Here is a 16,263-nt window from a genome sequence, read left to right as displayed (position 1 = left end):
TTCACTTGCTCAGTATGGACCATTACTCATAAAGGCTTTGATTTGCAAGGTCAGGTTTTAAATTAGGTTGTAATTACAACTCTGCAGAGTGGGACAGACCTGTAGAGACATCCCTGTACTACAAACTAAATGGCATTACTGCCAAAGCCATTGCTCTGCTACTTACACTATGGTCATTACTTACACTATGTCGATTGGTACATGGGTTGTTTGTGCTGGATATGTAGGGGGTGTACACTGCTGTTCTTCCTCCAATCTTCCCATATTGAATATAGCAAGCTTTGAGGATGTCAGCCACCCTCTCATTTATGCGCTTTAATGGATACATGCAAAGAGCAGAGTCTGTGGCATTCTCACCGTCTGGACTGGCCACAACAAACAGCACCTTATCCCAGACTGTAATAGTCCCAAACTGACCGGAGTTCAGCATAGCGCGGGCCAGTTCCTTTCCTGGTTCAGTCACGTATGCAGCTTGGACTTTGCTGTATTGCACACCATTGGCAGTGCAGTTCAGCTGGAGCTCTGTGTAGGAGTAGTAGCCTTCGTCTTGTTCGCAAAGGCGTGACACGAAGGAAAAGTTCCTGTTGTCCGAGCTGTCCTGCGTGCGGGAGAATAGGAAGTACACAAAGCCGGAGTCTTTGAAGGCAAAGCGGAACTGGTGCTGGTACTTGGGTACGAATGGGATGGTCTGCACACCAGAGGCCTCCACGATGTTCTCGAACACCACCCAGTCCTTGTAGTTCTCCAGGATACGTGTGGTGATGAGCTTGGGGTTATCCTGGCTCCCATAGCCCTTTGCGACCAGAAAGACACTGAATGGCTTCTTCTCAGGGGTGTCCTTGAACTGGAATGTGGCCATGACAGCCACGACTGGCACGTTCTCCTCGATGCTGGCGGCGTACGTGCGCTCACCTTTGTTGTCACTGTAGTAGATCTGCTTGCTCACATCGCTGAGGTCCAGCAGTGAGCAGATGCCTCTGTACACGCTCCCACACACGATCAGCGATCCATTGGCCGAGTGCACCAGGAGGAGCTTGTTGATGTTGTCCGTATCCTTGAGGTCCGCAGACATGCAGGTGGACATGGGGGGCGTGCAGCTGCGGGCATCCTTCTTGGGACCTGTCTCTGCTTTTGCCTCCAGACTGAGGAAGGCATCGAGCTGGTAGATGGCGTTGATGGCACCCAGGTAAACACGGCCAGTGAGAGGGTCCTGCACCACACTGTTAATACACGTCTCCGTGTGGAACTCCAGAACCGACCCCTCAGAAGAGACAGAGGAGACACACACCACGAGCAGGACCATCAGCACCCAACCCGCCATCTCTGTACATTCGAGGGAGGGAGAGAGAAAAAGGGAGAGAGAGAAAGCAGAAGATGAAAGAAATAAATGTTTACAGAAGCTAAATACAGCCCAGAGTCATGTGATTCCCTTATGAAAGCATTCAAGTGGAAGCATTTCTAAGGTCGATGGTAGCCAGCAGCTTCTATTGGGACTATAAACACTAAAATATGTTTCTGAATGATTAGACCCATGGTTGACATTTCCATGGTTACAGACACTAATATATTAAGTTTGCTTTCAAAAAGGACTTGGCTTTTAAGTACCATATTCAAGCTACAAGTTGTTCCAGTCAATAATTAAGACATCCCAGCAGACTTTAGAACTTTAAGCTATCTGAGCAGAACACAAAGTGATGGTCTGCAATTACCTTCCCCCTTGTCTCCCGCTCACTCTCAGAGGACGTTTATCTTAGTTTGGTCACAGCTGCTCAAGCACAGCCAATCATCTGTTGCTTATTTCATTATGTATAAATGACAGCAATGCAATTTAACTCACAGACAAACTTAAGCACGAACACAAAGCCTCTCAGCCACACACACACACACACACACACACACACACACACACACACACACACACACACACACACAACTGAGAGGAAAATCTGCCTGAATCACAAGAAATTTACAATTCTGCATTTTCATGTACACATATGCACATACACACATTCACATGAGCTTTGGAGAAATCGGTAGTGGAGTCTCTGCCCTTGATTCCCGTCATACGGCTAAACCTAGAGGCACACTTGTCAAATAGACAGTTCTGATGAGCCTCCCACATGGCTGAGCATGGATGACTGTTAGGTTGTGTTAACCTGCCTTCCCCTGCAGCTCCCACCACGTGCACAGCTCATTATCCATTCACCCCCAAGGGCTCGGTTAATTTCAGCTCACACTCTGATTTCCATAAAAGCTCTGGTCTCCTCATTGCCCAACTTCATCTGAGTTTTTTTCCTCCCCCTTCTGAGCATGAGGCTCATTTATTTTAAATTCCATTTCTCCGGGTAAATGTGTCTGCCCTTTCTAATTCAGACCCTGAAACAATTTTAAACAATTTGTGCTTGAGTTTGAAACAATGATATAAACTAGCACATGTTCTTTGTGCGCTTTGTGGTAGTAAAATTCCATGTTTGCTTTTTGCATGCCCATCAAGTGAGCTGAATCCCTTTCCTGCAATAGGTACAGTGTTATTTTAACTGAGCAACCATTCTGCAGTGATCATACATCAAACTGGTAATAGTCACAGATGCAAAAGGTCAAGCTTTTGTGTTGCACATAGCTGCCACACATTATTTGTAGATAATAATCAGAAGGGAAGACATGCATGTTTGACCCCAACACTGTAGAAAAGGCAGGCACTTCCCCAGGTCACACACCTCCAACAGACACTACATCACACTCCCTGCCTACTGTTTCATCAAGCTGCAAAGCAAAACTACTTATCTCCCATTTATCCTTAACCCTGGGTCAGGAAGGCTGAACTTAACACAGACGGCCAACACTCTTTGTTTCAGGCCCCAGCTGTCTGTGAAGAGATAGTAATGATCATTTACTAATCTAAGAAGACAGATCTTGGTGTGTAGAGAGAGCTTGAGTTAAAACCTATGACAGCCACCCTAACTCAATACCAAGCTCCTTGGACACAATGCAAATAGCTTTCAGATGTATAGATAACTGGTACATACTCCACTTGAGAATTATGTATGCGTCTTCTGTTATCCAATTACCTCTGACACATCGCTTGTGTTGCTAATGCAAGACAAAAGAACACATGAGCCTTAATCCATCAACTCTCTCCCAATAGAAAAGAACAAGAATCACAATGCAGATTGGGGGAAAGAACATTCCAAGCAACTAAACGCCAAAATGCAATCAGTGACAGGATGCTAATTGGCTGGGTGTTGATTTACGGGGCTGTAGGTAATGAAGATGGAGTGAACTAGTATTATGCTTCAGTGAATTAAACAAAAATGGCTCCAGCAGGACTGTAGACTACAGAACTTTGTATTTGTCAAAATTTGCTCATAAAATACTGATTTTTTTAAAAGAGAAACTTACATAGATCACAGCTAAAGAACATTTGTGTTAGCCTACTGAAAAATATGTATTTTCTCCCATTCGAAGTACCTCAGTATTTCATTGTTAAAGAAAAAATGGATGAGACAAAAGCCTCTTTATTATAATATAAATCAAGGAACTCTTTCCTGACAGAAACTCCGAAGAGAGCATCTTGTGATTAGAGTGACAGAAAATTCATCTCCACTCATGTACTATACAGAGCATAACTTCAAAGAATCATTTGCTTATTCATGCAAATCGCTCACTTCGCCCAACAAAATATGCTTCTGTACAAATTTCCCTTAGATGTTGGGTTGTAGGTCACTGAATGCTGTGAAGAATAAAAATCCTGAACTTTTTTCCCCTAGTACGCCATCACTCCCTGAACGCTTTCCTCTCTTTTCATCACTCTTTCACACTCCTAATTCCAGAGACTGGAGCTCACACACCATCAAAGGCTTCAGGAAAACCAGCACAACACTGGCACAATGCCACAGGTGTCACACCGGAGCTCTGCACAATCCAATCAGAAAGCAGGAATACTGAGCAGTGCTGTTTGCATTCAGTGGTGCCATCCATATTTCTTAAGACTATTCACACCTGGGTATATCAACGTCACTAGAGCTCCTGGAAACAAATGACCACTTCGAAATTTAGCTGTGGGCTAGAACATTAGCTTCAAGCTAGCGCCATTGAAAATTGGTACCGATAAATAATAATGAAATGAGCTGAGTGCTAATGAGCCAGGCACATCTGGAGTGATCCTGCCAGAAAGCATGAGACATTAAATTATAATGGGTGTGGAGACCACAAGGCACACCTCGAGGAGAAAGTGAGCAGACAGAGAGAAAGTGGAGAGCGAGACCGAGCAGAAGGGGGAAAGAAAGAAATGTGTATTAATACAAGCAAACTCCAACATCAATCAGAAATCAGGCAGAGAAAGACAGTCAGAGAGAGGGAGAGAGAGAGAGAGAGAGAGAGAGAGAGAGAGAGAGAGAGAGAGAATGCTAAGGATAGATTCAGTTGTGTACTTACTGCCTGAAGAGCTTATCTGGTCTTTTCTACTGCATTCTCTAAAAATTCTCTTCTATGCAGAACTAAATAAAAGACTGCATGTTTTATTAACACAACCATTTTTTTTTCATTCCTGCTCATGACTCCATACAATCCAGTCTGGACTCTCTAGATATATGTCCACTCTGTAGAGCTCAGCCAGATCGTTTTACCAAAGGAAGGAAATCTGCTCAATCCAAAGAGGCTTCATATAAGCTTGGCTCAAGTGGAAGGCCTCAAAAGTCAAAGCAGAGATAGACAAATGTGCGTTTGTATGTGGGTGTGGGAGACCGTTTGATTGCATCTCCTGTGGCCAGCGAGCTGTCTCTGTGGTTATGGATTTCTCATGTGGAACAGGCAGATTAGGTCGCGCCCTGCAGTTGACTCTGGTGAAACATCCAAAGCGATCAGCACTGCAGCACTGAACGGTGCATGCTCACTCCGGCGCTCACACAGCCTGGTCTTAGGATATGAAACAGCAACTGACGGTGCTGTGGGAAGCCAGACCACAGGAATGGCTGGAAATTAGTCCACAGGACCCAGGATCGACAAAGAGGTTCTTCAAAAAACAAGCTCAAACTTTTACACTAAAATGGCAACATTTTGAATTTAAGCTTGTTTTCTAGCCGAGGAGGCACAACAAAGTTAAGCTCGCTTGTCAAGCTGGTAAAAAGAATGATGATGAAAAATGAGGAGGACATCAATTCAATATTCACAAATGCACCGATCAGATCTCCTGCTGAAAACGTAATGGATGCTTCTTCCATTGGCTAGTAATGCATTCAGATGCCACTTTCAACCCTATAGATTGCTGTCCTGATAATGACAGCTGAAGACTTCATATTAGGCCATCACACACACCCACAAGGAGGAGAGCTATTAAATTATCTTTAGCCTTAAACCATTTCCCACAGGACGGGAGAAGGGTCGACTCTAATTGGCCAATCAGTCTAGCTCTATCTGATGGATTGCCCCAATCAGTCATGTTTTGGTGGCCTGCTAAACCCTGATAAAGTGTGGAGACACTAGATGACAAAGGGGGTGAGCAGAACACAGCAGGAGGGCAGTGGCAAACAACGCTTTTGCAGACCGTACAAAGATAATGGACATTGCATTATTTGTAGACAATAGAAACGAGAAATTAAACTCGTTAACCACGCTGGAGCAGCCCCCCATCGCTGAGGGGGAGAGAAGGAAAATGGTTTCAGAGGTGCTTTGGAAAAGCTTGTGTGACAACAGCAATCCAATTTCCATATGAACAATTACCCTGCTGCTGGGACTGCCACTTCATTTATTTCAATTTGACTTACTGAGGGGGAGAAGGGCTCGCCAAGGCAACCAGGCCAGCATTGAGAGCCAGAGGGGCAGATGCTACTAATGCTCACTCCCCATAGAGGGGCCACTCACACAAGTACACTCACCCTACAAAGGACACAGAATTGCAGAATCCAAGCAACTTAGCTCCGCCCTTGTCTTTAGGGCACTAATATAAACATACTTCATGTGCAAAGAGGGATAAGGAGGCAGAGTGAGGAATGCAATCATGTGTCTGATCAGGGAGGTATGTGTATCCACCAGCTCTGTGTGAGTGTGAGAGCACTACTGTGCAATTATTCTCTGCACAAGCGCCTTGTTTTTGCCCCATCCTGTTACCTCATGGAAGGCCCTATTTATTTTGGTTGGAGATGATAGCCCATGTGACTGTTTCTAGTTCTACTGGTCTTTCCATATTACCAGTCTCAGCACCAGCTGTGTACTGAAGCACAACACACACATGCACGCACAACACACACATGCACGCACGCACGCACGCACGCACGCACACACACACACACACACACACACACACACACACACACACACACACATTTCTGCATGCTGAGATAATCTATTTTAGCTTGCTAGGCCTCTGCATTCTAGATGAGCTTGCTTTTGACAAGGTTTGTGTGTGTGTGTGTGTGTGTGTGTGTGTGTGTTTCATTTTGTTTAAGTGTGGGCTACAACTGGCTACAACTGGCCCTGACAAAATCTGATTACACACCGGGAGAGCACTCCTCCTTGCTCCCACTCAGTCCTCTCCGAAACACTTCCCTACACACTCCGTACAATTAAGAAGTCATGGAAGAAATCTATTACACACCTTATTGGCTTTAATGATTGCGCTCTGCGCTCATAAAGCCCAATGAGCCATGCAGAAGGTGGCAACGCGGAGCTGTTTCCTGCCTTTGCTGCCACAGATTCAAGGGGAATACTGATCCACTCCTGATGAGACACTGCCTTCTACAGCACCACTCTCATTTCAGATCTTTTTCAACTGCCTTGCAAGAACAAGAACAATGCTCCAATGCGCCAAGAACAATGCTCCAATGACCAGCAGGTTGCTCTGTCGCCTAGTGATCCTGATCTTGCATCCTACTTGCTGGTAGCCCAAAGGTCAGGACCTCTATGCCTTGGTAGTGTCACCAAGCTCACCCAGTGTGCAAAACGAAATGCTACCCCAGGCTATGGAAGTGTTCCGTGAGGGCTGGAGAGGGAGAGAGAGAGGGAGAGAGAGAGAGCAAGAGAGAGAGAGAGAGAGAGAGAGGGAGAGAGAGAGGGAGAGAGAGAGAGAGAGAGAGAGAGAGGGAGAGAGAGAGAGAGAGAGAGAGAGAGAGAGAGAGAGAGAGAGAGAGAGAGAGAGCGAGTCTGGGGTCAGACTAGGGAGAGCCAAGCCTAGGCAGAGAGGGTGGGGGAGGAGGGTCAGGGGGTCAGAGAGCAATCTGTGCATTTCACTTCCATGCCAGCTGCCCCCCTCATCTCCCAGCGGCATACAGCAGCCCATGGCCGTGTGGCTAACGGTTGCGATTCGCGCGGTGGCTGAGCCTGGGAATGGCCACGTTTGGAGCAGGCTGTATGATAATAGGAAAGTTGTGAGTGACTAACAGCCAGCGTGCAGGCACCTGCTGGGCTATGCAGAATTCATCCCTGACTGTGTGCTTTGCAGTTAACTCAAGTGTGACCTTGCGTTGTAGTCATAAATCCATGCCTAAATCCAGTCTTTCATATACAAGCACACATGTATAGGAATATAATGATCTTTTCACAGTGAGTAATGCATGTTTTGGAAGGCTATGCCCAAGACAGACTTTAACATGGTGGGATTAAGCCAAGTGGCTGTCCTTCCACATCCATCAGTCTTCTGTGCAGGCAGTCAGAGACCCCAAGTCCCACAGCTAAGAGGTGTCTGGGTAATGGCTAAATAAACACCATTATGTGGCTATGATGGCCCAACTCCAGTGCTAATCTAATCCCTGTGGCCCCTCAGAGCTAATGAGGGCCCTATCCAGCAGAGGACAGACAGAAAGAGAGAGAGAGAGAGAGAGAGAGAGAGAGAGAGACAGAGAACAGAGAGAGAGAGAGAGAACAGAGAAAACAGAGCAACAGTGCTTCATGAACAGGGAGCATGCTCAACACATACATCCTCCTACAGTCTGCCAAGAGGGACTGAAAACTAATGAGGCAAGCAGAAACACTGTTCTCTGGCTCAAATGCTTCTCCACTGTGGCAGGTGCTTCACTGGAACTTAACGCACATTCAGATGCACACACTCCATGTCGCTCTCTTTCTCTCCCGCGCGCTCATTACAACAGTGCAAAGAGAAGAGCAACTCATTGAGACTGGGGCTAAGAGGTGATTAGGTCCACAGAGACAGTGCTGACCTTTATCTTCGAGATCAACATGCGTGCGTCTGCTATTTTTCGTGACAGCACTGAGCATGGCTGCCATCTAAACGCCATTCTCCATGAAATGTCACCAGCGTAAACAAAGAGAAAGTTGCCCGCCATTTTTTCACTGGCCAGCAATTGTCCCCACAGACCCACCCCCCGCCCAGTCTGCACGGTGGAGCATGAAGACGATGGCGATTTCCCTTCCTCAGCACTTCTGGACTCTGGGGTCGTGCTCTACGCTAACAATAGCGCCTCCAAAAACAATGGGGTCACACGGTGCAAAGTCTTGGTGATTCCACACCAGCAGAGATGCAGCCGCATTTCTCTTATGCTGCAATCATTGCCGTGTCATGCGTTTTGTTTAGGGCAGCAATTTTTTGTACGACCGCATTTATCTTCAGTGCACCTGGCCCATACATTTCTGCTGGACAGCTGGATATTAGAGTGGGGCCCACTTGGGGCCCCAGCGATAATCTAACCCATAAATAAGTGCTTCGTGATCTGCTCTGAACCGTTTACCAAAATTCATCTGCTTCGAGTGACACTTGATACTCGGCTGTGATTTTAAGAACCTCCGTGCTATAACCCAGCTGCTGAAACGCTGAGGTTCCTGCTGTCCGTTTCCTGCTCTCTCTGTGTTTCCTCCCTCCTTCTCTCTTTATCTGCAGATCTCCATCCTAAGTCTGAAATCAGCAGGGTAATGAGGGAGCTGTCAGTCAAGGCATGCAGGAAGGACCACTCCTACAAGTTCACTGCTGACAGCTGCTGCCCGGCCAGCACCACCCCCTGTCTGACCCATCTGGCCCTCTGTGGGCCTTGGCCCTGCCACCTACTCGAGATGAATGCTCTCTGATCCGTTACAAGTTAGAAGTTCCATTAGGAGGATAAGTGGAGGTCACTCAAGCATTGAGCTTTTGTTGGTATTGTGGTCACGTCTGCTGACTGTAATACTTAAAAAATGGACCTTGGTATTAGCGAAACCAGGAGGTATTTTCTATCACCTCAGGACGCCTACCTGTCTGGCGGGGTTCAAGGCTCAGCCTATTATCCACACCACCCACTAGCTGTCCGGACTGCCTGCTGTATGGCACAATGGCAGCTGGCGGTAGTCTGGGGTGAGAAGGTTTTCAGGTTAAGGGAAATTAGCACTCTCATAAGCTCACAAACTGTCTTCATCCATCTGACATCTGACAGACAATTCTGACAAGCAATAGGGGTGTTTCTAATGATGAATGGCTCAGTTTTCTGTGGACACTGTAACACACACACACACACACACACACACACACACACACACAGACATATACACACTGCACAGACATGTTCCCCCCCTCCTCCTCTGATGACTGTGCTTTCATGTCTAGTGTACAAGGTGACATTTTGTCAGAGCTTAGGCAGGCCTGTGCAGCATCAAAGCAGGCTTTTGTTGGCACCGTTCCTCTCGCATCTCTTGCCCACCACCCGTCCGTGCGGCACAGTTCAGATAGCGGCATAGGCTGCCAGTCGCTCTCTCATTCCAAACTTTTTATCTCACCAGCCTTCTGTCCATATTTACAGCCACAACGCACACCACCGTGCAGGCCCAGCCTGGCTGCATCACACTGCGCACATCATTGTGCAGGCCCAGCCCAACCGCATCACACAGCATGCACACACCGACCTGAATTCGTCACCCACACTGCCGAACCAGAGACGAGGACAGGCTTTACCCAGCTCCACGTCTGACTCCTCCAAGTTGCAACTTCATCAATGGGTGGTCACTTTGCCCCACTCTCACATGGTCGTACGCCCCCCCCCACACACAGTTGCTCATTTATGATTCTGGACAGCAGGCGCGAATGGAAATTGACGATTCAATCCCAGAATGGAGCCCAGACGGACTTCTTTTACGGAATTGACTCTCGCGCTTCAGCTATCGCCGTCCTGCTCCACCGAGTGGAGCCAATTTCTCTGGCGGCTTCGCTGCAACGAGATGGCCACCTTGGGGAGAGCAGGCGAGGGCAAGACACCCGAGAAGCCCCCCTCTCCTCTTAATCACAGGCACAGGGAGGGTGGAGAGCTACCGCCAGCAGTTTACCCAACGCATCAATCGCAGCACAAGCTCCTGGACTCCAGAAATGTAAGGCTATGCTAATGTAATTTCACTGCACGTCACCCACCTCGTTCTGCACATGACCGATTAATACCCAAAGCCTTCTTCACCCCATCATCAATTAGCACACGCTAGATGTTATTACAAGATGAATGTGTTTTCTATCAGGGTGTAATTGCGGGTAGGCTCCGGCGGGAACATCCAGTCATATACGTCGCTAACACTCAGAGTAAAGCTGCGGACTGCGAGGCAAAGTGATTTAGAAGCTGTCCTGGGTTTGTGTCTCCTGAAGCTAACACGGAGGCAGGAGGTAGACTGTCTGCCACTCAGCAAAGACTTTCATTGGCACTTTTATTAATGTGGCACTGGATTCTCGTTGAATCGTATAACAGAGCATCATACAGGCAATACTGTGGCTAAATATGGTCATTCAAAAAAGAATCCTAGAACTAAACTGAGACTGCCAAACACTGTAAAAGATATAAAGATATATGATACTTTTACATTTTACACATTAGTGACACCACTTTCTTGTCCTCAATGTGCCACGTCTTGCCTCACTAGCGAAATGCAACGATTTTTTTCTCTCTCTCTCTCAACACTGATCTGCTAAATGATTAATAGGGGCCTGGAAGGGTTTTAGTGGACGCGTTCTTATTAGCTGAGCTGTAAATACGCAGGAGACTCCCAATGAGGTGCATCTTACGCATGAAACTTTAATGTCGCTGCGTGTGGAGTGCGTGGATGGGGAGGAAGCTCCGGCAGGGTTTAGCGCTAACTCAGCTAAGCGCTTAACCGCGGTCTATATAAAAAGGCCCCTTTGGAAAAATCTATTTTACATGCATATACGTCTATACTGCAGACTAGAAGATAAAAAAATGAAAACGTAGCCTATTATAGGATCTTTACAGGTGATAAATTCCCTAATTGCTATCGCTAAATACATTTCCTGTATTGACGGGCCATGCTATATCGTTTTAATTATTACTCTTGAGCCTAATTAGTCTTAACCGTACAACCAGAGGCAAACACATAGCCAATTACGGTGGAATCAAGGCTCATAGTCTCAGTCGTCAGTCGGGCCTCGTTTATTGTTAGCATGTACGTAATGATAAGCAACATGGGCTGTCGGGTTCTCGATCTGAAACGCTTGGTGTACGCTGGAGACATGTCAGCTACTGTCACGGAGATGACGAGGACGAGAGAAATGAAGAGAAATGGCTTCCAAAATCACCATACAGCAACCGTTTGACGATGGGCTTGATGGTAAGGCTATGATGATATCCATCGCATTTCTATTTCCGTGCTAGGCACAGACAGCGTGGGGATCAGCAAAGAATTCCAGTCTTTTCAAACTTCTAGGCTGCCTATCAATCTCACTGATATTTTTCACCATCGAAGCCGAATGGAGAGGTGCTCACGGACACGGACACCCACCCACCGGCACACACACACACACACACACACACAGAGAGAGAGAGAGAGAGAGAGAGAGAGAGAGAGAGAGAGAGAGAGAGAGAGAGAGAGATTTGGACAGCGCAATGTCCTGACCAAACATCCCCAAACCGGCACGTCGTTGTGTGACACTTCCCAATTACGAGGATGAAAAATGGCTATGGCTCCCAACGCTTCGATCCACAATAACCTATTAATCTCATGACCTATATGTCTGCGGATTTATGGCTCCAATCCTCTTCATCCTGCCAGCCCTAAGCCTGAATACAGCTCGTGTGCTTACCCAAAATCTAACACCGTGGCTGAAAATACTGAAATTTTAAAATATCATTATAAGCCTCCTCATGCACACTGCCCACAGTGGTGTTGTAACTCAGACTGATCTTAAGCACGGAAGTACATTCTTGCATCATCAATCATTTCGATTGTTAAGTGCAACACTGAGGGGCTATCAATAATGTTGCCTTTATGCAACACCCAGCAGCAACATCAAGCACAGCCAGTCAGTGAAAACACCAGCCCCTGTATCTGTCAGAGCAACACCAGTCAGTGAAAACACCAGCCCCTGTATCTGTGAAGGCAACAGTGGCTGGAACAGCATAGTGAAGATCAAGTACAAGGAAAATAAGGGAAGAATGCTTCTGACTGGGAGGAAGGTTGCTCATAAACACAGGACTTCCAGTTACAAAGCACTTCTCTCCCTGATGAGAGCATCTGCACAGTGGCTGCATTGTTGGTAAGAGACAGCCTGAATGCCAAACGGCTTTTTAAGTGTTGTGTTCAGAGAATAGCACTCCCTTCCACAGATACACATCCCCATGGCCCAACCCCTGTGACGACCACATCTGCTCATCTGCTACTGCGGCTCAAGATGAAAGAACAGTATTCCAAATGTCGTTTTAGATTAGTTAAAGAGCCGCATAACCCTGCACTTACTTGTTTGCTGCTGCCCTGGGTGGCACTGCGATGAATACCTCAGCTCAAACCAAGGACAGAGAGATGGAGAGGGCGGTTGGGAGAGGGTGCGCTTATTTCATCTCTGTGGCTGTGTGGAGAGATGGAATACAACTTCTCACACCAGCGGGGGACTGCACGCGACTCAGCAGTGGCTCTCGCATGATTTTATTCAAATCAGGCCCTCTTTACACAGAGCTGCCGCCAGCTGCTTCTCCGGAGACTTGCCGTTCCAAACTCAGCCCTGTGTGCAAGCAAGTCTTGCGTTACGGAGATGAGGGAACACTGTGGAGCAGAGCAGTCTAGGACTCCGCCCTGACACAAGGCGCACGTGGGGGGAGCCGTCGTCCTGTTTATGGTTCCTCTCGTCTGGGTTGTGGTGTGTGGAGCAGCATGGGGGCTTTCCTGTGAGCTTGCCAGGGAGAAGAGATGGAAAGGATAAGAAAGAGAGAGCGCGAGAGACGTGGAAAGCAGGCCTCATCATAATGTCTACATTCCAGCTGCAAACTTGCATAGCAAAACTACTATGTACCCTGAAGCAAAGGAAGTTAAAGAGAAGAAAAGTGTGCCAAGGAGAAACATTCCCTCAGCAGCAAATGATTCTCAAGTTTTCCATTCAATATGCTCTGTAATCAAGGCAGTCACATGATGGAGACGAGCAACAAAAAACAATGCTGATTACAAGTATAGCATGACAGGAAGTGGTCTTATATAAAAGAGGGAAAGAAAGGTGGATTGAGGTGATTCTTCTGCATGGCTGTGGAACGTAGACGTGCACATCTCTGCGGAAGCCCGGCACACAAAGCAAAAGGGAAAGCTGGACAATGCTCTGCTATTTCCTGACGCGCTATAGGACTGTAGGTGGAGAAGCGGGAAGCTATTCTGCCCACCTTTCTTTTGGCTCCTGTTTTAGGTGCCGTTAGGCTGAACTAGACCAAATGGCAGAATGGTGCCAGCTAGAGTGGGAGAGCAAAGTTGAGCTCCATGCAGTTTAAGAAGTAAATCTGTCTTTGTATGTATGTGCGCACACACACAAGCATGCAGTATTGTGACTGTTTCTCAATTTATCTGAGAAAGAGAGCTACATGTACAAAATAAACCAGCACACATAAACTAGACCACAGTGTGATATTTATCAAGAAGGCTCATCTTATGGGGAAGGCCTGTTTGTGTCACAGTTTTGGATAATATTCTGAAACATTTACACAATTGAGAATAGAGAACATGGCAGCAAAATTCAAAATGTATAAGTATAACAAATTCCACAAGCTCATGGAAATGAACTCCTTTTAAAAGACAGGATGAACTGTTTAAAAGACACACTACTAGGAAAGACACTAAATAAGCCTTAGTCTGCTTAAAATCTGCATTTATCCTGAGGCACAACGAACCTGCACGCAGGTCTTTGTTTTTACTACAGTTTATACACCAAAAATGAGAAGGGCGGAAACCCACATAGAGAGTTACATACAGCTTCAGGAATTGGAGTTTAATCTAGGACATGCGAAACCTACACACAGTTTAGGTCCTGTCTTTGACAGGTTATGAGAAGCATTGTCACCTCACCCCACCGGAGATCTGCTGGCTTTGTTTTCAATAACACGGTTAGCCGCTTACATCTGGATTAACACGCGAAACTTTTTGACAGCAGAGATGCTCAAACTACATTGTGAACAATAAAACAGCACAGCTAGACAGCAAACATTCAGGAGTGTTTGTTCTTGCACAAAGATGTATACTCTTATCTCCTTCTCTAAAACACACGCAGAAGCCCACACACTGTAAGACAAAAACTGTAGTGAATTGCTATAATAGTAGGTGCTGATATGTACGGTAATAGGAAATGATAAGTTTTTCCTGTGTAGTAACCTGTTCTTAAAATCAGAGCTAGTATTTTTGAGAATTTAACTTCTACTACAGAGAGCATTCCATAGCTGAACACTGTAGTTCATTAGCTCAAAATGCTGCAAGATGCATGTTACTTTTCCCACCATTTAGCAGTGGCACAGACTGGATTATGTTTGCTGGCGAGATTAAATCCTTTTAGTGGTGCGTTTTTACAGTAGTAGATAGTATTGGTCAAGAGAATGAATGCTGAGATGGGTACAGAGAGAGGGAGTGGAGCAGAGGCCCTGAACCTCAGGCTCTGCAGCCTGTCTCCACGCCCACCCAGCCTCCATAACATGTATAGCCGCTCCCGCAGCCTGGCCCTGGGCCTGGCACCTAAGCACCATTTTTACAGCCAAGCGGGCAGGTCTGAGAGCTCTCGGCTGTGGGCTGCTCCTGTGCCTGATGAAGTAAAACAGGCCCAAGCCCTGGGTTCCGACCCAAACCCAATCCCTGCCTCTATCCAAGCAAGACACTCTCCAGCAGGGCAGAGTAGAGTAGAGTACGAGCAGATTCACCTTCATCTGCCCTGGGACAAATGGCTGTGCTAACAAAGCTTTGACAACCACTTAGCTATGGTGTGTGTGTGTGTGTGTGTGTGTGTGTGTGTGTGTGTGTGTGTGAGTGTGTGTGTGAATACTACCAGACCCACTGCTTAAGCAGGGTTCTGTTTGTGTTTGTGTGTTTGCATGCAACTGTGTGAAAGGAAGAAACAAAACACATGCATGAGCAAGAGACAGAAGAAAAAGGTGTGCATACATTCGAGTGTGTCTGTACACAGACCCTCAGCAAAGCAGGCAGCTCCTCTACAGGGGCAAGCTGAACTCTCATCCTCAGTGGGGAGGGAGCAGTGACTCCCGAGGAGCAGCACATCAGTCTCCTGTCAGAGAGGCCCGTGGGCCATGGCCACGGAGGTATGGCAGGAGATAATGCAAGAAAAGCAATGAATGAAAGAATGTCCCAGCAGCTTGGCCAGACCCACAGCTGGAATAAACATAGCAAGAGAGACTGCAACAGAGCCCAATTACACCTTTATCACACCGACAGGAAGAAGCCACTGAGAGGGTGTGTATGCATGAAGAGGGAGACCACTTAACAGGCAGTTCTGGGATGGTGATCACCGAATTGTTTGCCCAGTTATATATATTTTCAGTCCTTAACTGCAAATCTCCAGAGCTCTAAATCGCTAAGCAGGGTCTGATGAGTCTGACACTGACACAATGATTTAGTGTAGTGGTGATTAGGGAGAGCTTAGATACACAGGAGTTTAAAAGCTGATATGAAGTTTTCTGGTAACTTTGAAAAACAATGGGTGGTGAGGAATGTACACAGTGTATACACACTGGGATATTTATACACTCTTGTGTATATATGCAAAAGAGCTGTGAGCCGTGTGTGTTTTATATTTATGTTTATATATATATATATATATATATATATATATATATATATATGTAGAGATTTTAAAAACTGTAGTAAAGTACAGAGTTTCGAGAGAACCAGGACAAACAAAGTTCCTTCTTTGAGCTAATCATTTCACTTAATGCTTAAGTTACATTGGCAGTGATCCTTCTTTTATTGATCTATTTGGCAATAGTTCTCCCTGTTGTCCACCACTGATTGCTGCCAGGCTGAAGCCAGCACAGCTGATCTGCTCTGGAATACCGCCCTCCCCAGCGGCAAGCGTTATTCTCTCAAACGAGTCCCCCCCAAAGT

At 46.5% G+C, this 16,263-nt stretch overlaps 1 protein-coding gene across 8 annotated transcripts in view; it reads right to left on the bottom strand.

The window, feature by feature from the left end:
* The window catches only part of plxnb2b (plexin b2b), a 94,372-nt gene that overhangs the window by 27,505 nt on the left and 50,604 nt on the right, over positions 1 to 16,263 (bottom strand). For all 8 annotated transcript variants that reach the window (XM_035535967.1, XM_035535972.1, XM_035535978.1 and 5 more), the window contains one exon: positions 185 to 1,323. In XM_035535967.1, the coding sequence (XP_035391860.1) occupies positions 185 to 1,321 (1,137 nt within the window). In that variant the 5' untranslated portion in view covers positions 1,322 to 1,323. The remainder of the gene's footprint in view (positions 1 to 184; positions 1,324 to 16,263) is intronic.

This window comes from Electrophorus electricus, chromosome 2 (assembly GCF_013358815.1).
Source record: "Electrophorus electricus isolate fEleEle1 chromosome 2, fEleEle1.pri, whole genome shotgun sequence".
NCBI lineage: Eukaryota > Metazoa > Chordata > Actinopteri > Gymnotiformes > Gymnotidae > Electrophorus > Electrophorus electricus.
The sequence above is the reverse complement of the archived record's forward strand: the minus strand, read 5'-3'. Positions and strand labels throughout refer to the sequence as shown.